The sequence below is a fragment of the Dromaius novaehollandiae genome, chromosome 27 (assembly GCF_036370855.1).
Source record: "Dromaius novaehollandiae isolate bDroNov1 chromosome 27, bDroNov1.hap1, whole genome shotgun sequence".
NCBI classification, from domain to species: Eukaryota; Metazoa; Chordata; class Aves; order Casuariiformes; family Dromaiidae; genus Dromaius; species Dromaius novaehollandiae.
The window spans coordinates 1,369,299-1,388,594 of record NC_088124.1 but is presented as its reverse complement, the minus strand read 5'-3'; the positions used below and the strand labels follow the sequence as shown (position 1 = coordinate 1,388,594).

General features: G+C 61.2%; 1 protein-coding gene across 3 annotated transcripts in view; it reads right to left on the bottom strand.

The window, feature by feature from the left end:
• NAV1 (neuron navigator 1) overlaps window positions 1–19,296 on the bottom strand; it is an 83,721-nt gene that overhangs the window by 43,533 nt on the left and 20,892 nt on the right. For 2 of the 3 annotated variants that reach the window (XM_064498281.1, XM_064498282.1), the window contains exons 2-4: window positions 16,789–17,280; window positions 16,496–16,581; window positions 13,424–14,176 (exon numbers count right to left, since the gene is read on the bottom strand). In XM_064498281.1, coding sequence (XP_064354351.1) covers window positions 13,424–14,176; window positions 16,496–16,581; window positions 16,789–17,252 — 1,303 coding nt within the window. In that variant the 5' untranslated portion in view covers window positions 17,253–17,280. The remainder of the gene's footprint in view (window positions 1–13,423; window positions 14,177–16,495; window positions 16,582–16,788; window positions 17,281–19,296) is intronic. The other variant, XM_064498283.1, reaches the window with a different exon arrangement.

Sequence of the window (19,296 nt, the reverse complement as noted above, 5' to 3'; positions counted from 1 at the left end):
ATTTTGGAAAGCGGCGCGGGAGTTTTATGCTCGCTAACGTGCTACGCTGGGGAATGCGAGGCTGGAAAAGCTGCTTTGCAAATTTACTTTTGAATCTCAGCTCTGGGTTTGCTTCCTCCTCGCCTGCGTGCCGTTACAGTCCGCGAGCGCTCAGCCGGCCTGTCCAATGCAGGAACGTTTTCAGGAACCCCAAGAGTTTCACCGGTTTTAGCACAATGATTATTTGCCTAGGAAAAAAAGAAATCACAGTGGAAAGTTTATTACTCGCGATTCGCTTTTCTCCGTCAAGAGCAGGGAGGGCTGTGAAGTGCACAGCAATGCAAACAGCAGTTGAGCTGAGATTTAATCCTGCCTCCAGGTTTCTGTGATTCCCCCACAACTAATAAGATACCTGCCGGGAGGCGACCTCCCACTGCAAGCAACGCCGCCATGCAAACTCTCCTCGGAGAGGGTTTTCCAGGCGGTCCGGATAATCTGAACCCCACAGCCCGAAAAGGCATCGTGCAGGCTCCAAGAAGACATTCCCTCGCTCATCCCCCCACGCTGCTTCATGGGAAGGGCCCTTCCCCTCCCCTTGCAGGAACCCGCCACATGTTCTCCATCTGGGAACAGATGCCAATGAGCCAATAATCCCAACTTGGAAAACTAACTGCAAATAGCAAAAAAAAAAGGAAAAAAATCGCTGAGTGCTCTACAGACCGTGGCCGGATGATAGATATTAGTGCTTAAGTTCCAGCAGCACCGAGACCCTGCTTGGCACAGCACAGCAAAAACGCAGCTAAAGAGGTTTAGGCAGAGGAAAATGAGATGGCTGAAGGTGTCACTGCCCAGGCAGCTGCCCCCTTCCAGATGTTCGCGCCCTTACGGGAGAAATGTCTTGGTCTGCCGGTAAATCAGCTCGTGGACTGCTGCTGCTCAGCATCAAGCAGTGAAGGACAGCAGCTCCGTGCCTCCCGGATCCCCGAAACCGCTGGGGGCCATTCTGGTCTCTAAGGTAAAAGCGAACAGCCTCGGGGTTGCTGTAACTCCGTCAGCCTGTAATAGCTCCCCTGGGGTTACGCTGCCCGGGGACTGCCCGAGCACCGCGTGTCGGGCCGTGCTTTACACGCTCCAACACAGCGCAGGATCCTGGGGAGCAACGCGGAGACGATCCAGGCAGCAGGAACCCTCCGTTGCCCCATTTCGACCGCCCCACAGCTTCTGATACTGCCCGAGCAGGGCCGAGGAGCAGGAGGTCTGGGTTTGCTTCAGATGACGCTGTTCCCCCCAGGGCCAAAACGCAGTCAGGTTTCGGGTGCAACAGAGAAGCTGTTTAACGGCTCACGGCAACTGCGCTCGACAGCGGGAGAGAGGAAGTCCAGAAAGTGCTGCGTCCAACTTCACATCAACCATAATGAGCTATCAAACTGGAATTTGCCGAAGACAAAAAGACTAATGATGTGTAAGTCCCCCCCCCCCCAGCTATTTGCAGCCCGAGGCACAAAGGCTCTGGGTTGACGTCTCCCAGTCAGGCGAACACTGGTTCTTCCCCTCCGCCAGCGAGCACGTGCCCAGGCACCCAGCTCTCCAGGCTTAGCAGGATTTCAACCCCAAACCGAGCCGACGTGTGTTTTCTTTATGAGAAACCACTACCACGAACTACCAGGAGCCAATGCCACCGTTGGGTCCTGGCACACGCTGGCATCTCTGCTCCCAGGACACCTTGTCTTTGCCCGGCTCAAGGTCCAACGCACGGCCCAGCCAGGGCGATTCCTATTCTCTCTAAGAGCTGTGGATTTTTGTTCTGTTTTAAAAGAAACCTGGGGTTTGTGGGAGGCTCAGAGCAGGTCCAGGAGCGCTGGGGCTCGGAGAGGCAGCCACCTTCCTCCCCAGCCCAACGGCAGCCGGAGCAGGGCCGCAGAAAAGCCCAGGGCTGTCCCCATCCACGCACCACCGCTCTTCGCCTCCAGCGGCGGAGGCCTCACGCTCACCTTCGCCGATCCAACAGCAGACTGGGACAGGAAACCAAAACGCTGGATGCCAACAGAGCGGCAGTCAATTAACTCCGAACTTTTGGTTTGCAGCTGCACAAACCCCAGCGGAGCCCGGCTCTGGAGCGAGGCCCTCTCCTCAGGAATTGGCATACGCCTTTTCCTGCTAGCGAAGGTTAACAGCGAGGTTTCCAGGACGCGGTCTTGCTTTCTTCCCTGCTGGGATGGGGAGGAAGCTGAACTTCATTATTTCCCTTGCTTTTGCTGCGCCGTGAGCGTTGAGGGAGCTGGGAGGTTTCTCGAAGCCAGGCGCGGACTAGCGTGGCGAAAAGCAAGAGGCGAGGCGGCTGCGAAGCCTCTGCAGGTCCTACGCTTGTGGTGGCCACGGCACCTTTGGGCTGCTAGAGCAGGACAGTAAAGACACACTCCCAGGTCGAGGTTCACCAAAGCCCCTTCCCTCTTTGCAAGGGCCTGGTTTTAACACGGACGGGGCCGCTCAGCTCTCTTCCTTCCAGCAAAGCAGTGCTCCCACCTTGGGCAAGAGCCTTCTGAAAGCCCCTTGCCTTGCCCTGCTCTACCAGCACCTGGTTTGTTGGAGGCCAGATGCTGCACTCGCTCCAGCAAAGCCTCCTTCTCCCGTTGAGGCACCACAGCTGACCAGGAAGAGCTTCTGGAAGGGAGATCGGGCCACTACCAGGCAGAGAGAACTTCCCTCCACGACGCAGAGCCAGGAACCAGCTGGGGAAGGACTTGCTCACCCCACAAAACGGCCCACGGCCTGTTTTATACCAGCCCCAGCATGCCCCCGGGAGCTCCCATGCCACAGCAATCTATGTGAATTAGCCACTGTCCTTCCACGTGTTTGCATCGCCTTGGAAATATAATGCCAGTCAAAAGATAAAATGAACTGGAAACGCTGTGACAGCGCCCAACGTTCCCAGCCTGAGGGGCTCATTAAAGAGATGAGTTTCAACGTTGTAGGTCCCAGTCTGAAGAGCAGGTTCCTTTGCCTTGGATTCACGAGCACATCCCCTGCTGTCAGTGCCCGTGTCTCCCTGTGCACCGGGCTGCGAAATTAAGGGACATGATAGGGAGCCTGGCGCGACTTCAAGGCAACGGGAAAAATTCAGACTCTGCCACCCAAACCCTCAGAAGAGGAGCCAGAAGGTACCAGCTCAACCCCTCCTCCCTAAGCCAGTGCAGGGCTGTAGGTTTCACAGTGCCCACTGAGTCCTCCCGTGAAGATGTCCCCACCATTTTCCTCCCATCGGAAGATCCCGTCCTCCCAAGGACGGGGCCACGCAGCCACAACGCGACAGAAGCAACCGATCAGCCCACGAGCCCGCTCCACCACCAGCTCACGCCAGAGCCTCGATGGAGCTTGGTCCAAACTGCCATCAGCACCAACTCCCTATCAGACTCTCCACTGAATGCAGCATGCTGACAGCAATAAATTGGCATAGAAGAGGAGAGAAAAAAAAAAAAAACAGGGTGAAAATCCTCTTCGCTGCAATTTGGGCTGGCGCACGACCAAAACATACCCTACACCAATATGCAGGAAGTCTGAGAACATCATGATGCGCATGGGCAACAGGCGTGTGATTTTGAGAACTGTCTAATCAGTGAGTTATTCTCAGCCTTCAGCTATGTTGAAAGCTTACACGTCTATAAATAGCCAGCGATGGAGCTGTACCTGAATCTCAGCTTTGAACGTGATTCACTGCGGTTCTCTGAATCGGGGGAGCCAGGCTGCTTAGCGTAGAAGCCAAGGACAGTGGTGGCATCAGGAGCATTTCAGCCCCACAGAGAAAGCACGAAGGTGTGAGCTTCACAAAACCCCCACCCGAAGCCTACGCGGGCTCCCAGCAAACCAGCACGGGCCGGGCTCGGCCAAGCCTGCGCGCTGTGGAAGATCGCTATTGAAGAAACTGGTCTGGTGGCTTTACTGCAGTGTCTGGTTGCAGGTTTTGTCGCACCGAAGCGTGCGGCGCTGGCGTGTGGAATGACCCCTCGTCCCAGCGGCACGGGCCAGTGCTCCGATGGGGCTGCTCCCAGCGATGGCAGCAGCCGTGGACATGCCGAACCAGGCTGGGTCACTGCGAATGTGCCTGGCCAAGCCAGACAAGGGACACCATCGGGAGACCTCTGCAAGGCCTGGCACTAGAAATAACAGTGGTTCAGCCTTTTATTGGTGTTAAAGGCATCGTTTATCCCTCTGTTGCACTGCAATTACCGCATTTTCCCACCTCCCGCTCACACCCTAAGGACTTCAGCAATCACAGCGTTGCTCTTCCCATTTTCCTGGGTCACACGAGAACAACCACCAACTCCAGCAGCTTCACCGACCTGGAGAGGACCTCAGCCACGTACAGCACATCCAGCTCCCTGAGCAGGAGAGGTTCCCGTGCCGCAGCCAACTGGCTGGTGAGTCAAGGAAGCTGGCAAGGAGCCCAGCCTTCGAGCTGCTTCACCTGCGGCTGCGAGTGGGGCTTGCAACCTGCCGAGGGAATCGCAGCTCTGTGAGCGCAACACGCGGCACTCTAATTCTCGAAATTAAAACTCGAAAGCTGACTCTTCTTTGACCTTCAGCAGGTCCCTCCTTCTAGCCAGCCCACCATCCCCTCCGTAAAGCAGTATAATCTCCACTCGCTCGCGCTGCTGCTGGATGAGATAAAGCATGGGTAAATGTGAGGTGACAGAGCAGCCCTGCGATTGCACCTTCAGAAACTAAGGCTTGAATCGTGGATTTCCCATAAATCCTTTCTGTAACTTCAGGATCTGGCCGGAAGCATCCACCTAACTAAGTTGGGCATCAAGAGGACTGCAAACTGCCCAGCTCTTAACGAGTTTAAGACAACGAGACTGATGTGAAACCAAGGAGGGATGTGAAATGAGTAAGCGTTATCAAAGCCTACACCAGGGACGAGTGGGAAATCCTGCGCTGGAGCGCACGCGTGGTCACTGGGCACCTCCACGCATCCGTGCAGGTGGAGGCACGTGTGCGCTGCTGCGCGTGGGCTGGATTCACATGCATTTCACCGGGCAGGCACGGGCGCACCGATGCACGTGCTCTTGTCCGTGGGTCTGCTTGCGCGTCACGTCCAAGGAGCTCACGCGCTGGGCTGGCCCCCGCTCCCAGCGCACGAGGCTCTCGAGCTGTCTCCCTGCTGCAAGGCTGCTTGCTCTCAGGGGCGAGGAAAACGTCCTGCCCAACCGTGCTATGAGAGTGCTTGTGCGAAGCTCCCCTACATGGATTCCAGCAGCTCCTTCCAGTGGGAGACGAATCTCAACCCTCCTCCTGCATTAATCAAAAATACATTACTGCCTCAATTGGACAAGACAAATAGCAGTGTAAGGATGGAGAGAAACACTTGAGGGAAACAAAACGCGAAAGGAACGGATTAGAGGAAAGATGAGGGAATGGGAGGGAGTGCTGGGCACTGCTCTTCAGTGTCACACCCGCTTTGACACAGGCACATCTACATTTGCACAGCTTCTAATCCCAGCCCTGCATTGCAGCATCCCCTGCCTTCCCAGCTCCCCTCCGCGCTCTGCTCCCCAGCTCGGCGCTGCAATGCAGCAGCGTGGGAAAGCCCGGCTCCCCCTTCGCCCTGCTCTCCCCCAGCCCTGCCCTGTGGCAGCTCCGCGCTCCCCTGCTCGCCTCCCCCTCCTCTCGCATGCTCCGCTTTCCCGGAGCTCGCCGCTTCCACGTCGGAGCAGCCGCTTCAATGCAGCAACCCCTCCCCTTCCTCCCCCAGGGATGGCTGCTTCACACGCTCAGAGGAGAACATGACTTTGCAGGATAGGGGATACGACAAAATTGAGCGCTCTCTGATTTCCCACCTCCTGCGTTACCACAGCTCTGTGAAAGATACCCTCAAGGCATCGAGCCCGGAAAGGCCAAGGACTAAGCTAACCCCCAAAGACGGAGCCATGCCCACGCCACCCCGCAGAGCATCCCAAGAGCCAGCCGCAGGGACCTTCGCAGTGCATGTGGCCGGTGCTGGGGCGCAGGACCCCCAGCGCACAGCATCGCACCCCAAACCCAGACCTAGCCGGCTTCATCGCCTGGCTTGTCTCAGTCCCAATCGCAGCTGCCACTTGTACCACACGTGCCACATGCACCCGTGCACCCCGGGACGTTGCTGCTCCACCACGCACGCAGGCCACCACCACCACCACCACACAGGTCCAGGCGGTGGCACAGAGAAGGTCTGGACCAACGAGCAAAACCACTCGATAACCCAGCGAGGCCACGTCACCAGGTCCAACGCTGCCTCGGTCCCAGGAGAGCGGCGTGAGGGGTCCCGAGAGCGCAGTCCTGCAGAAACCACCTGGCCCTCAGCAGGCAGGAGGCACGGTTCAGCCAGGCAACCAGAGAGACACACGCTAGTCACGGCAGACGGGCTGTCACCAAAGGTTGGCGTCACTCAAAGGTTACACACCTTGAAGGGTGCAATCGCTGGCTCTGCAGTGACCTGCAACGAATCCCCCCAGGTGAAGCAGGCACAAGAGCTAGCCAAGCACCTTCCTCAGAGATGCTAATGAGGTCGGGTCCAAGAGACCACGCGCGGGGAGGAAGGGGGGACACTGCTGTCCTGCACCACCAAGCGTGAAGCTGCTTGGGAAGCTAACGAGCTGATAACTCAAACGGACATAACAGGGCAACGGGAGAGGGGGACTTGCGCCGGGGAAGGGGCTGTCGGCACAGAGACAACCAGTGCCGCAGGGTGAGAAGCCAAAGTCAGAGCAGAGGAGCAAAGCTGGGGACACAGGGCAGCAGGAGGAGACTCCACGGGAGGAGGACCTGACATGGGTGGCACCCAGAGAACCCAAGCCACAAGGGCATCACTGACAAGGCAGCTCTACCCTGGCAGGACCCTTGGGTGTCCTTCTCCAAGAGCAAATGATCCCAGGAAACCTCGGCAATTGCTCCAAGAGGACTACAGGGCCTTGAGGGGACGCTGCCCAGGCCCAGCTGTGATCATGTCCCACCAACAGATCCTGAATAGCATTTTTGGGCTAGGGAACCTGCCTCTATCAGTCTGATATCAGTCACTCACACCAGCCCAGAGGAAATGGAGTCGCATACAATTTTTTCATTCATTCATGTATTTTCCTCAGCAGACGAATGTTGGATTTGGGGGCAAAATATAGGCAGTCACTGAGAAAGCCCAACTCCAAGAGCAATTTTCCAGGTTCTTTAGGGGAAGAATTTGATTTGGCAATGTATCTCCAAATATTTTTGTATCCAAGTGTTTGCACTGTTCCCTTTTCATGAGAACCCTTGAAAGAGAAATTTGGATTTTGCACTGCTTTGTCTGCGCTACCATTACTGGTGGAACACAGCACTTCCCAACCAGCCCTGGGGTCCTCAGGCTGCATTTCCAAACCTCCTCCCCACTCATTGCAGCCATCACAGCTGAGAGGTAGGAGATACCCACCCTCTGCCATCAGGCTCCCATTCCTCAGGAGAAGGCAGGGAACACAAGTGTGGAAGTAGAGACAAGATGGCACAACCGTCCCTCTCTCCTTGCTCCATAACCCAAATGCAGGAGCTCAGCTCTACAGCCAGAAGGAAATAAATTCCCACCCCCACAATCTTATCACAAGGGCACCGTAGTGCAGGGGTCTTAAGAGAGGAATAGCGTTGGCATAATAGTAATATCGGAACAGTTGCATTGCTTTACGAGGCAATCATCTGCTCCCAAAGCTGTGAACAGCTACTTGGTCTCTGACCTCCTTACGCTCTCACGCCAGGGAGCCGAGTTAGTGCTGCAGAGCTGCAATGGACCCCATTAGTGCTTAATTAAACAGTGAGGGAAGTAGGGAGGTGGAGATACCCTTTTAATCAGGTACCGTGCGCCTGGCCAGCAGGGAAGCTAATCAGGAAGGATCTATTCCTGGGATCTATTTAAGGGATACCCTGGTGAGACCATCTCCACCTGGACTGGGAACGTGTCTGCACAGGGCAGGTCAAATATCAGCCAAGCGTGTTTTCTGCACTGCTGGGTTTTTACCAACCACGGTCTCATGCAATGTGAAGATCCCACCCTCAGAGAGGCCCGTTTGTCCAGCAGTCCTTACCAGCCCCTTGGCTCCTCTTCCCATCGCAGATGGGTTGCTGGCATCCACCACCCAGCCAGCTGCCAGCCGTAGGGTACCTCAGGTCTAGGAAAGCTTGCCCTGCCTAGAAGGTATTTCTGGGCTGAGCCTGGTCCTACTGGCACCCATGGGAGTACCAGGTCATCCTTTCCTTCCTCCATGACACATGCCGGCCCTGTCCTGGAGATTCAGCTGCATATCTAGGAAGCCCACCCAGAAGCTGACGGGTGGAGTAGGGACCACAACGTCCAGGACTGAGCGTAGCACTGGAGGCAGGATGCCCAGTTCCTCCGTCACTCCTGCACACTGCTCGCTCGCATGTCACTGCGCCCTTCCCGTCCGCAAAGCACGGCTAACGACGCTCCTCTGACCCGCAGCCGGGCTGCATCAGGGCTGCTCTGCTCCAGCAGGACCTCTGCTAGCATGGGGCCTCCATAGGCACGTGCTGCCCAGCGAAGACACCCCTGCTAGGGCGCGTGGGGAAGGGCGGCATTGCCCACCCACTGCAGACCAGGGGCAGCAGAACTGCACCCAGCCCCTGCAGAGCTTGGCAAGGCTGCAAAGGCTCCTTGAGCGAAGATTTTTAGGAAACGCCCTTCCCCCTGGGATCACACGTGCATCTGTCTGGGCTTTGGCCCATGCGAAACCCAGCCATCTATACACTTATACCCATTAGTAGCCACTTAAGAGGCACCATATACAGCAAGAGATGGCCAAGGAAATGGCTGCACAAAGTAACTGCAGGATCTTGGCCATGCTCAAGGGATTTTTTGGTAAGTGCAGCAATCGCTCTGGGTCCCAGCAATCACTCCGGGTCCCAGCACCCCAGTGCAGGTGAACTCGCACACTCGTACGCCTTCCTGCACCTGCACACTCTCCCCGGCCGCACACGCACGCGGAACAGCTCAGCGAGCTCCCTATAGCGAGCTCTTCCACCACGCTGGCCACGTTCCCGCCGTACCCTTCATCCTGCGGCTGGGCGCCGGGGTAATTAGCAAACCCAGCTGCCATTCAGCTTTGATGAGAAGCCTTGGTCTCTCTGGTTGATGCGCAATGTATAATTTCGATGTTGGAAATAGCCTCTACAAAGCACATGTGGTTGCCGTGTCCCGGTGACCTCTCCCGTCTTGCGCAGGCGGCTCCGCTTTAAACACGGTTGCATCTCTACCAGCTCTACAAAGGCTTCGGTGTCATCAAACAGATGACACAGCTGCAGCAACCAAATGAGAGGTAACATTTGGCCACCACTAAATAAATTGTATTTTTGGCCAGCATTGCACTACAGCTTGTGTACACTTCTGGCAGGAGGAACATGCGGTGGAAATGAGTACTCAAGTGTAGAGTCCAAGGATGCAGAAGACCTCTAAGTTGCCATGTCTGGCGGAGCAGAGCACTCCGGTTAGTCAGTGGCTGACCAGGCTTTTGAGCACAGGGGAACAGTTCATAGACAACGAGACCTGCAGAGGCTAAAAGTCAGTGCAACTTCCACCGTGTCTGCCTGTCAGTACAGACCAAGCTCGCAGGTCTTCTCCAGCCACTCTGGACACAGCCTCATCCAGCACACAGCAAAATGGCTCAGACTGATGTCTCTGACGCCAGAGGGGTCCACAAAATAGCGTGGGGAAGCCATCCCTCCCTCTGAAACACCTCCTGCAGCAACACAGAGCAAGCCTCCCCCTCGGCCTCGCTCACCAGCCCGAGCAGGGCTTGCAGCCAGCTCTTTGGAGCAAGGGGGGGATCCTGTTCTGTCCAGGTCTGTCCCCACCCCAGGAGTAATCTCTCCCTGAGGAGCCAATTTTTGGGAAGTACCACATCACTGTCACCCCTGGAGAAGGTTGTACCTGCGTGGATCACACCAGCAGCCATGCAAAGGGATCGGGACCAGAAGTCTGAGGTTCAGCACGCATCCAGCGCTGCACACACCCGGCCTTGGGTCTGCCGCTGGTGCAGTGCAGCCACCCCCTCTCTGCTGTCCTACCACTCCCTCCTCTGCACATCTCCAAGCTCCGCTCAGCATCTTCACCATCCAGACCATCAAAGATAGGCCAGGTCATGGGTGGCTTGGTTAAATCTGGAGCAGGAGAAACTCAACGGCACAACAAGCAGTTCAGCCTGCAACGCCATGTAAGAAAAGCTAAGTTTAAACAGGATTAGGTTTCTCACCTGCCCACCCCAGATGTTGTCCTCATCTGACCCTGGACAGCCAGCCCCCAGTGCCACCACAGGAAGCCCAGTCCCCAGATGTTGGAAAATTCCCTGTTTCAGCAAACGTGCAGACAGAGGGGGTTCACAATCCCGTCCTGGCGGTGTTCAGCCCTCACAAGGCAGCTCACCAAGTCCCCGGATGGCAAGCGCAGTCTGAAGTTCAGCGATGCTCAGCACCTCCCAAGGACAACATCAGCGCTGCGGCTCCGAAGCAGGCCCCCCACTCTGGAGGAGCTAACTGCAGCGAGACACCAAGAACCAGCCCAGAAACCAAAGCAGATGTCGGGGGCACTTTTGCAAGTTGGGGTCTTACTAAGCTTGCACACAAGTCACTGTCCTGCAGCCAGCACCTCTGGTATTCCAGCAGTTGCCACAAACCAGGAATCCCTCCTGGGTGGCCGGTCCTGCATCCTCAGTGACGCTGCAAGAATTTCTCCTGGGGGAAAAACCCTGTCTCACAGCAAAGTGAGAGAGTGGGGACACCGAGATCCACCCCAGGCAGGCAAACGCCAGGCAGCAGCACCGTGGGTGGAGATTGATTAGTCCTATAAACGACAAATCCTTCAGGAATCCTGCTATGCTCACTGCTCCAACGGCATCTGGCTTTATCTTGGCCTTAGGGATGAGGATGGACATCTCCAAGGCCAGCTGTGGGACTGCCGTGGCAACCTGAGCCCGTGCACCCCTGCGATGAGACCGAGCCCACATGTCCCGACTGTTTTCACCTCTAAGCCTCTCTGCACGGTGGGTTTTGCAGCAAGCCAAGAGGGCTCAGCAAGCCCAGCTTCCCCAGCTCCCGACTTACACACTCACACCACCTACCCAAGCCTCACCAACGGGCTCCAACCAGGGACAACCTTCTTCCCCTTCTCCCTACAACAGGGCTCAGCAACGTGATTTGGTTCACGTCCCCTGCTCACCACACACCTGGGAGGAGGCATCTCAAGAACTGGCATCTCCAAACCTTGGAGAAGCTCCTGGTACGCTGCACCCTAAAATGGGGCTCCTCAGGAAGACAGGACTTCCCCGGGACTGGAAGGGACTCAATAACCCCAGCTCCTGGCCCACCCCATCCCTGTCAGTGCTGCTTTCCCCCCAGCTACCCACCAGCGCTTTAAATTTAGTTGGGTACCACGAGCGGTCTTGTCATGGCTGCCCGGAGCTCGGGCAGGCTAATTTGCCACCGTCTCAAGCCAGTTTGCAAGAATGAACAGAGCTTTTCATAGCTGCAAGTCCCCCGCTGTCCTCACCCGACCGAGCCCGTTGGAGCCCAGCCACGCTGTCGTGTCGGACTGCAGGGGAGAACGAGCTTCGGCAGAAAGCAGAGGGCTCTCGACACCTCACAGGCTTGGAAATACCCTGGCAGATGCTGCCTCGGTTTCCTAGAGATCAGCCCGGCCTTCAGCCCACACGCGCGTTCCACCGAGCGATGGCCACGACGGAAACGCAAACCCTGGACACACCTGAGCCAAGATGCGGACCCGGATCAGCCCACGCAAGGGGCAGCAACCCAAGGCGCGTCCAGGACGCCAGTATTTGCTACTTTGACAAAAATTTCATGCAATAGCACGCGCCGAACGAGCACTCGGCCACACGGGTTGTCACTCCCAGGCTCAGAGATCAAATGCACGGGGCTAGCAAGACCTACGCAGCCATGGGCTCACACAAATCCTGCAGCAGCTTTCCTGGAGAACGGAGGAAACGGGCCTCTCTTTCTCAGCCAGGAGCACCCAAGACATTGAGGGAGCTTTTGATTCAAAACCACACACCCAAACCGCAGGCACGAACTTCGAGTCTGCATATGCAATAGCTGGGCACTTTTCCACGAGCAACTTCCACGTAAGACGGGCACGCCGTCACCCAAGGTCACTCTCTAGGACAGGACAGCTCTGATCACAGGGAGGAGATGCAACATCCAGCTGAGATGGGAGGGGAAACTCCGTGTTCTTTGGTTCGATTTAGAAACAAGATGTGACCAAAAACACAAAGGGGAAGGAAAACTCAAGCACAACCTGCAATTCCTCCTTGCAGGGAGACTGGAGAAGAGCCAAGGAAGGGACTGTGCTCCGTCCCATCGGCGCTTGAGCCGAGCGGGTGTTTTCCGTCCCCTTTGTGGGGCAGCCCTGTCCGCGATGGAAATTATCCCCAGCTTCACGTTCCCCACCCCACGGCTGGGGCCGCAGCTGGAGACACGACAGAGCAGCCCCTGCGCTGCGCAGCCTCCAGACGTGGCATCAGCCGAGTCTCTCCAGGACACGCTGGGTGACCAAGCGAGCCCGGGGGGGGGGGGGGGGGGGTGCGTTCCCAAAGCCTCGCAGGAGGGCAGCACGGTTTCCTAACGCCACAAAAGCCATCACTGAGATTCCCTTCCGAAATCTGGCCCTGGCTCATCTTGGCTCCGTCTACGAGCCAAGCACATGGACCTCAAGGATCGCTTGGCCGCGGCGAGCTCCATGCCTCGCAGGTGCTCGGGCCACCCCACCGCCGACCCAGCTGTGACCCGGGCTCGCAGCCCAGGGAACGGGGGGTGACGAACGCGCAGACCTGACGCCGCTGTCCTAAAATCACCTCGGGGCTCGTGCGAACCGATGGGTCGAGGCTACTTGAGAACTGATGGGTTGAACCTTCTCTACGCGGGCAACGCCATTGCCGCCCTGCCTGCCGGAGAGGCGTGGGAGAACCACGCGGAGACGAAAGCGCCGGCACGGCAGACGTGCCTCTCGCCGACCGAAGACCCCTCCACGCGACGGCTCCGCGAGCCGCTCTCCCGCCTGCCGGCACAGCGCCCCGCGCCTTCGCCCGGCCCCAAGGCCGAGTCGGGGCTTCTCCGGCCACCGGCGAGCCGGCGCGAGGCCGGGGCCCTGCCCGAGCTCTCCCGAACGCCGGGCGGGAGCCATAGAGCAAGGCAAGTCCTCGGCTCGCTTCCGCGGAGGCCAACGAGACCTCGGAGCGCGGCCGCGGCTCCCTCCCGGCTTGCCCGGCCCGAGCGCTCCCCCGCGATGCAGCCGAGCCCACGGCGGGTCGCGGGCCGTCGCGGGGAGCCCAGAGGGCGGGCGGAGAGGCCGCCGGCCCGGAGACCCCACGGCGACGGACGGAGGCCGGCGCGGGCCGGCTGGGCGGTGGCGAGGCCGCCCCGCACTCACCCAGCATCTGGCTGAAGAGGAGCTGCTCCAGGTCGCCCAGCACCGTCACCACCAGCTCGGGGTCCACCTTGAGGTAGGGCTTCTCCTCGGCGCCCGGCGCCGCCGCCTTGCCCTTGCCGCTCAGCAGCTCGTCGTCGCACTTGCCGTCGCCGCCGCCCGCCTCGGGGGCCTTGCTGAGCGGCTTCACCTCGGCGTAGGGCCCGCGGGGGATGCGGCTGGGCTTGGCGGCGGCGGGCGGCGGCTTGGCGGCGGGGGCGGCGGCGGGGCGCGGCGGCAGCAGCGAGTGCTCGGAGCGGGACAGGCTGCGCGACATGGCGGGCGCCTCGCGGGCGCGGGGGCCGCCGCGCCCCCCCCCGCCCGCCGCCGCCGCCGCCGCCTTGGCCATGTCGTCGCTCCAGCGCGGCTCGTAGAGCTGCCGCTTCTTCTCGGCGTCCGTGAGGAAGGCCAGGTTGGTGAGCGACTTCTGCTTGCGCAGGTTGGTGCCCCCCGGCAAGCGGCCCTCGGCGCTGCCCGCCTTGAAGACGCGCAGCTCGGCGCCCCGCGGCCCCGCCGCCGCCGCCGCCGCCGCCGCCGCCGCCTTGGCCCGCTTCGGCATCACCGCGCCGCCGTCGGGGCCCCGCCGGTAGCCGCGCAGCTCCGCCGCGCCCTCCTCGCCCAGCTCCACGTCGGGAAGGCTCTTGAGGTTGCTCCCCAGCATCCCCGCGCTGGAACCATTTAACCCGCCGGCGGCTGCTGCTGTGGCTGCTGCTGCGGCTGCACCGAGGACACGGGACAAGACAGAGAGAGAAGCGCCGTGAGCGCCCGCCCGCCCGCCCCACCGCAGCGCAGGGCAGCGGAGCGCAGCGGCCCCACCTCGCTGCTCCGCCGCCGGCGGGACACTGCGAACCAGCGGAATGTCAGGGGCAAACAAAAAGGGCCCGCCCTCCTCCGCGCCCGGCTGGCGCGGGCAGGGGGCGGGGCGCGGCGCGGGCGCGCGCGCCGCCGCGGGGCGGGGCGGTGGTGGGCGGGGCCTGGGCGCGCCCCGCCCCCCCCCCCGCCGGCAGGACGTGCAGCGCCGAGCACCGCCGGGGCGGGGGGGCAGCGGGGCCGAGAGGGACCCCCGGGAGCAGCGGAGCCTGCACGCACCCCCCCAGCCGTGCACCGCGCAGCACCCAGCCTGCAAAGCGCCCTGGCCCCCACCTCCCGCCCCCGCCGGTGCCTCGACGCTCGGTATCGGGCGAATTAAGCAGGGGGGGGATCTGGTTATCATCATTTTGCATTAATTATCCCTCCCTCGGGAAAAAGGAGGGGGGGGAATTAAGTCTATTTGGTGACCTCACGCGCGTTGCCGTGGCAACCGGCGGAAAATATTGCATTAAGGGCGCGTTTACTACGCCGCCGCGGAGATAAGGAGGAGGCAGGGCCCAGTGCGGCCCCCCCGGCCCCCTCCGCTGCCCCCCACCCCCCGGGGCCCCCGCTGGGCACGGGGCGGCGGCGAGCACCGGGTTCCCTCCGGCACGGAGCATCCGCCGCCGGCTCCTCGCCCGCTTCGGCGCATCCCGCCATAACGGGAAGATGCTCCCACCCCCCAAAAAAATTTAAAAAATTAAAAAATTGGGCACCGAAACACCCGGGTTTTGCACCCAAAGGCCACTGGGGCGTTTCCGCCACCTCGTCTTTTTGGGGGTGATTTTTTTTTGGTCGTTTTTTGCCCTGCGCATCCCCGGAGCCTCCCGCCGTCCTCCGCTGCTGCCGGCTCCCGCTGCCGTGGCAACCGCTTCCCCCCCCCCCAAAAAATAAAAAAACCCACCCAAAACCGCTGGGGAGCTCCGGGGCGTTTCCACCTCCCCCGGTTGCAAGAGGAAGGAGGGGAAATTTTGCCTTTGGGCTAATGGCCCCCCCCGCAAAACGGCCTCCCGCCGCCTCGCTCGGCCCCCGAAAGCCGCCCGGCCGGGAGCGATGCCGGTGAACGGGTCCGTTGGGAAAACCGGCCGCCGAGGGGGTGAGGACGGTGCCGGGGCCGCACGGATGGGTGGGGGGAGGCCTTGGCTCACAGCCGCCTCCTTGGGAATGGGTCATTCCTGGAGCGGAAAACTGGGAAGAGGAGGGGAAAAGGGAAGGAGGAGCTGCCTCGCTCCCCCCCCCGCGGGGGCTTTCGTGCTCGCCTGCTCCCGTCCCGCGACTCCCCGCCGTTGCCTCTCGGCCTGTCTCTGCGGCGTTTTCCTGCCCGCCGGTTCCTCGACGGCCGTTTGGGCTCGTACCACATCCCTCATCCATCCCGGTTGCACCCCCGGCGCGAGGACCCCCCTGCAGCCGGCTCCCCTCTGGATCATCCCCATCTGGATCATCATTTTCGGCTCGTTTTCCCTGTTTCGCAGTGTTTTGCGGGTCGCTCCGGCACTTTCGTAGCTGCGGAGCCGGGTCTCTGCCGCGCGCCGGAGCAGCGATGCGGACCGTGCCACGCTTTCCCTAAATAACCCCCCCGGCTCCCGGCGGTGCTGGGGACCCCCGGCAAGACGCCAGCATCCCGCCGGGATGCGTCCGGCCATCATCACCCCGCCGGGATGCGTCCGGCCGCCGTCACCCGGGGACGGCCGGAGCGGTCCCCGAGGATGAATTTCGCGCCGGCCGGCCAATCAGCTCGGCATCGGCCCCGTGCCGTGGTCACACTCCAAAAAATAAATTAAAAAATAAATAAAACGCTCTGGACGGACGGCTCAGGCGCACGGCTTCCCCCAGCCCCCAGGACCCCCGGCTCCATCTCGGCCAGGCGCTTCCCGGCCCGCGTTTCGGCATGGGGCGATGCCCCCTGCCCGGATCCCTGTGTGCTATATGGGGCTCCGTATGGTTTTCCCTTGGGATTTTCCCCGGGTGTTTTCTGCCCCGAGGAGCCCTCCCGGCGGCGCAGCAAGCGAAGCCAAGCGTCCCACGCGGCACGGAGGGACAGCGGTGGTGGTGGCCCCCTCCGGATCCCTTTTTGGCCGGGGGGACCCAGCACCGCCGCCAGCACCCGCGGGATGGGTGAAGCCCCCGGGGCGGGAGGGTGCGCGGGATCGTCCCCCCCCCAAAACCGCCAAACCCTCAGGGACTCACTCAGGCCTCCAGGCTGCGGCCCCGGCTCAGCACCATCCTGCTCGTCCCCCGCCGCCGCGGCCCTCTGCTCCCCGGCCTCCTGCAGCCTGCGGGCAGAGGGGGGGGGGTCAGGGGGGGCCAGCAGGGCCGGATGGGGCCTGTGGCCTCCCCCGGTGTCGCGCCGTCGCCCGCGTTGGTGTGGGGGGGGACCAGGACGCCGGGGCCCCCGTGGTCCCGCTCCCCTGCCCGCCGGCACCCGCGGCACCTCCCAGCACCCCGCTCCCCCCGCCGCCCCCCCGGCCGCCCCCACTCACCGGTACTGGAAAGGCGCCACGGTGGCCGTGACAGGGCGGCCGCGCGGCGAGGCCGAGGAGAAGGCGCCGGCCCCCGCGCCCACGGCGGGGCCCTTGCCCTGCGAGCCGCCCCGGGGCTTGTCCGGGGGGCGGCGGGTGGCCTCCCCGCCGTCCCCCCGCGGGGCCGGGCGCCCCCCGCTCCTGCCCGCCGTCGCCTCCCCGGCGCCTTTCGGAGGCTCCTGCGCCGGTTCCGGGGGTCTCGGCGGCCCGTCGCCGCCGTCCTCGGCCCGTCGCTCGCGGCCGCCCTTGGCCTTGAGGCTTTTGGGGCCGGGGCCCGGCGCCTTGGGCGGCCCCGAGGCGCTCTGGCGGGCGGGGGGCCGCGGGGCGGCGGCGGGCGGCCTGCTCTGCGCGGCGCCGCGCGGCACCGGGATGGCGGAGGCGAAGTGGCTTCGGCCGGCCGGGTTCACGTTGGCCGTCCCGTTCATCGTCGGCGAGGCGGCCCGCGGCTCCGGTCTGTGGAGAGGAGAGAAGATGGAGGGGGGTTGAGAGGGGGAATGGTAGGGCGGGAGGGGGCCTCCGCCGAGGGGACGGGCATGCAGGGACAGACGGCATCACCCGTGCTGGATCCTGGCGTCTGCCCCGGCCTCGGCCCCCGACCAGCTGTGGTTCCTCAACCTCCCCAACCCCAGGGTCACAGCACTGCAGGTCCCCAGGGCCAGGACACGTGTTACATCCTCCCACAGTGACCTCAGGACACATTATGTCCTCCCACGGGGATCCCCAGGGCCAGGACACATGTTACATCCTTCCATGGGGACCTCAGGACACGTTATGTCCTCCCACAGGGATCCCCAGGGCCAGGACACGCGTTGCATCCTTCCATGGGGACCTCAGGACACGTTATGTCCTCCCACAGGGATCCCCAGGGCCAGGACACGTGTTACATCCTTCCATGGGGACCTCAGGACATGTTATGTCCTCCCACAGGACCCCCCAGGGCCAGGACACACGTTACAGCCTTCTATGGGGACCTCAGGACACATTATGTCCTCCCACAGGGATCCCCAGGGCCAGGACACGCGTTGCATCCTCCCACAGTGACCTCAGGACATCTTACGTCCTCCCACGGGGACCCACCAGGGCCAGGACACGTGTTACATCCTTCCATGGGGACCTCAAGACACATGTTACATCCTCCCATGGGGACCTCAGGACACGCTATGTCTTCCCACAGGGATCCCCAGGGCCAGGACACGTGTTACATCTTTCCATGGGGACCTCAGGACACATTATGTCCTCCCACAGGGACTCCCCAGGACCAGGACACAGATTATGGCCTTCCCTAGAGACCCTGGCATTTGCCAGCCCTGGTGTGGACAGCCCCTGTCCCCCTGTCCCCCAGGTCCCTATGACAGGTCACTGCAGCGAGGCCACGTGGCTGGGAGGAGGGCACAGACCTAAGCCTGGCCAGGGCTGCACCGCAGGTATGAAGGTCCCCTCTCGGCCACCCGAGACCTTCTCCCGGCCACCCGAGACCATCTCTTGACCAGCTTGAGGGCCACCTACACCACCCCATTCACCAGGCCATGCCCTGGGTGCACAGTGCCACAGTGGAGTGACACCCATGGGCTCGCAGACCCCGTTCCTGCCTTCTCCAGCCCTGATGTCCCCACCGCGTCACGCCAATTGCCCCATCTCTCCATGCTCCTGCTCTTTGACTAGGACTACGGAGCGGCTCTCCCAGCTCCATCCCCTCAGCAGTGCCCCTCATCCCCCTCATTTTGGTGGCTCAGTCCACGAGGATGGGGAGCTCCGCGCACCACTCCATCCCACCCAAAGCGCTCGCCGGCAGGCAGGGCCAGCTCTGCCACCGCAGGCAGCGGGGACATTCACACAGCTGCTAGAAGCTTATCTTCTCCTGCAGGCCAGGGAGGGTTTCAGCAATGTCGGATTTACGGCACTTTTCCCAGGGATGCAGAGCTGAGCTCAGCGAGCAGAACCAGCCGTGGATCCAAGCTCCAACTTCAGCCACCTCATGCCTGCCTTCACCCCACGTTTAGCCTGCAGCTCTCCAAAAAAATACCCCCAAACTCCCCCAAAAGCCATTTTCCTCCATGCGGGAGAGACGCAAAGGGGCAAAGCCATCTCCAGCCTGGAGGGGTGGAGGGACTGGGGACATCTCTAGAAAGACGGAGAGATCTGGCTCCTTGGTGCCTGTGCCCGAGGCAGCCTCTGTGCCAACGTCTGCTCCGTTGATGCTATCAAACGGTAGTAAACTAAAAGACAAACCGGTGCAGGGTGCCAAAAAACTCCTGGGGCATATGTTTTGCAAAGTGCTCCAGCACGTTTTCCTAGATGCAGCTCAGCCGCATCTCTAAGGAAAAGCCCTGGAGCACGGGAGGGCACAAGGAGGGCCGAGCGGAGAGACGAACGCCCCGAGGAGACCACGGGAGGGTGCAGCATTGGCTCCAGAGCTGCCACCGCAGCCCCAGTCGCCCCAGCACCCATTTGCTCCCCAGCGGTTTCTCA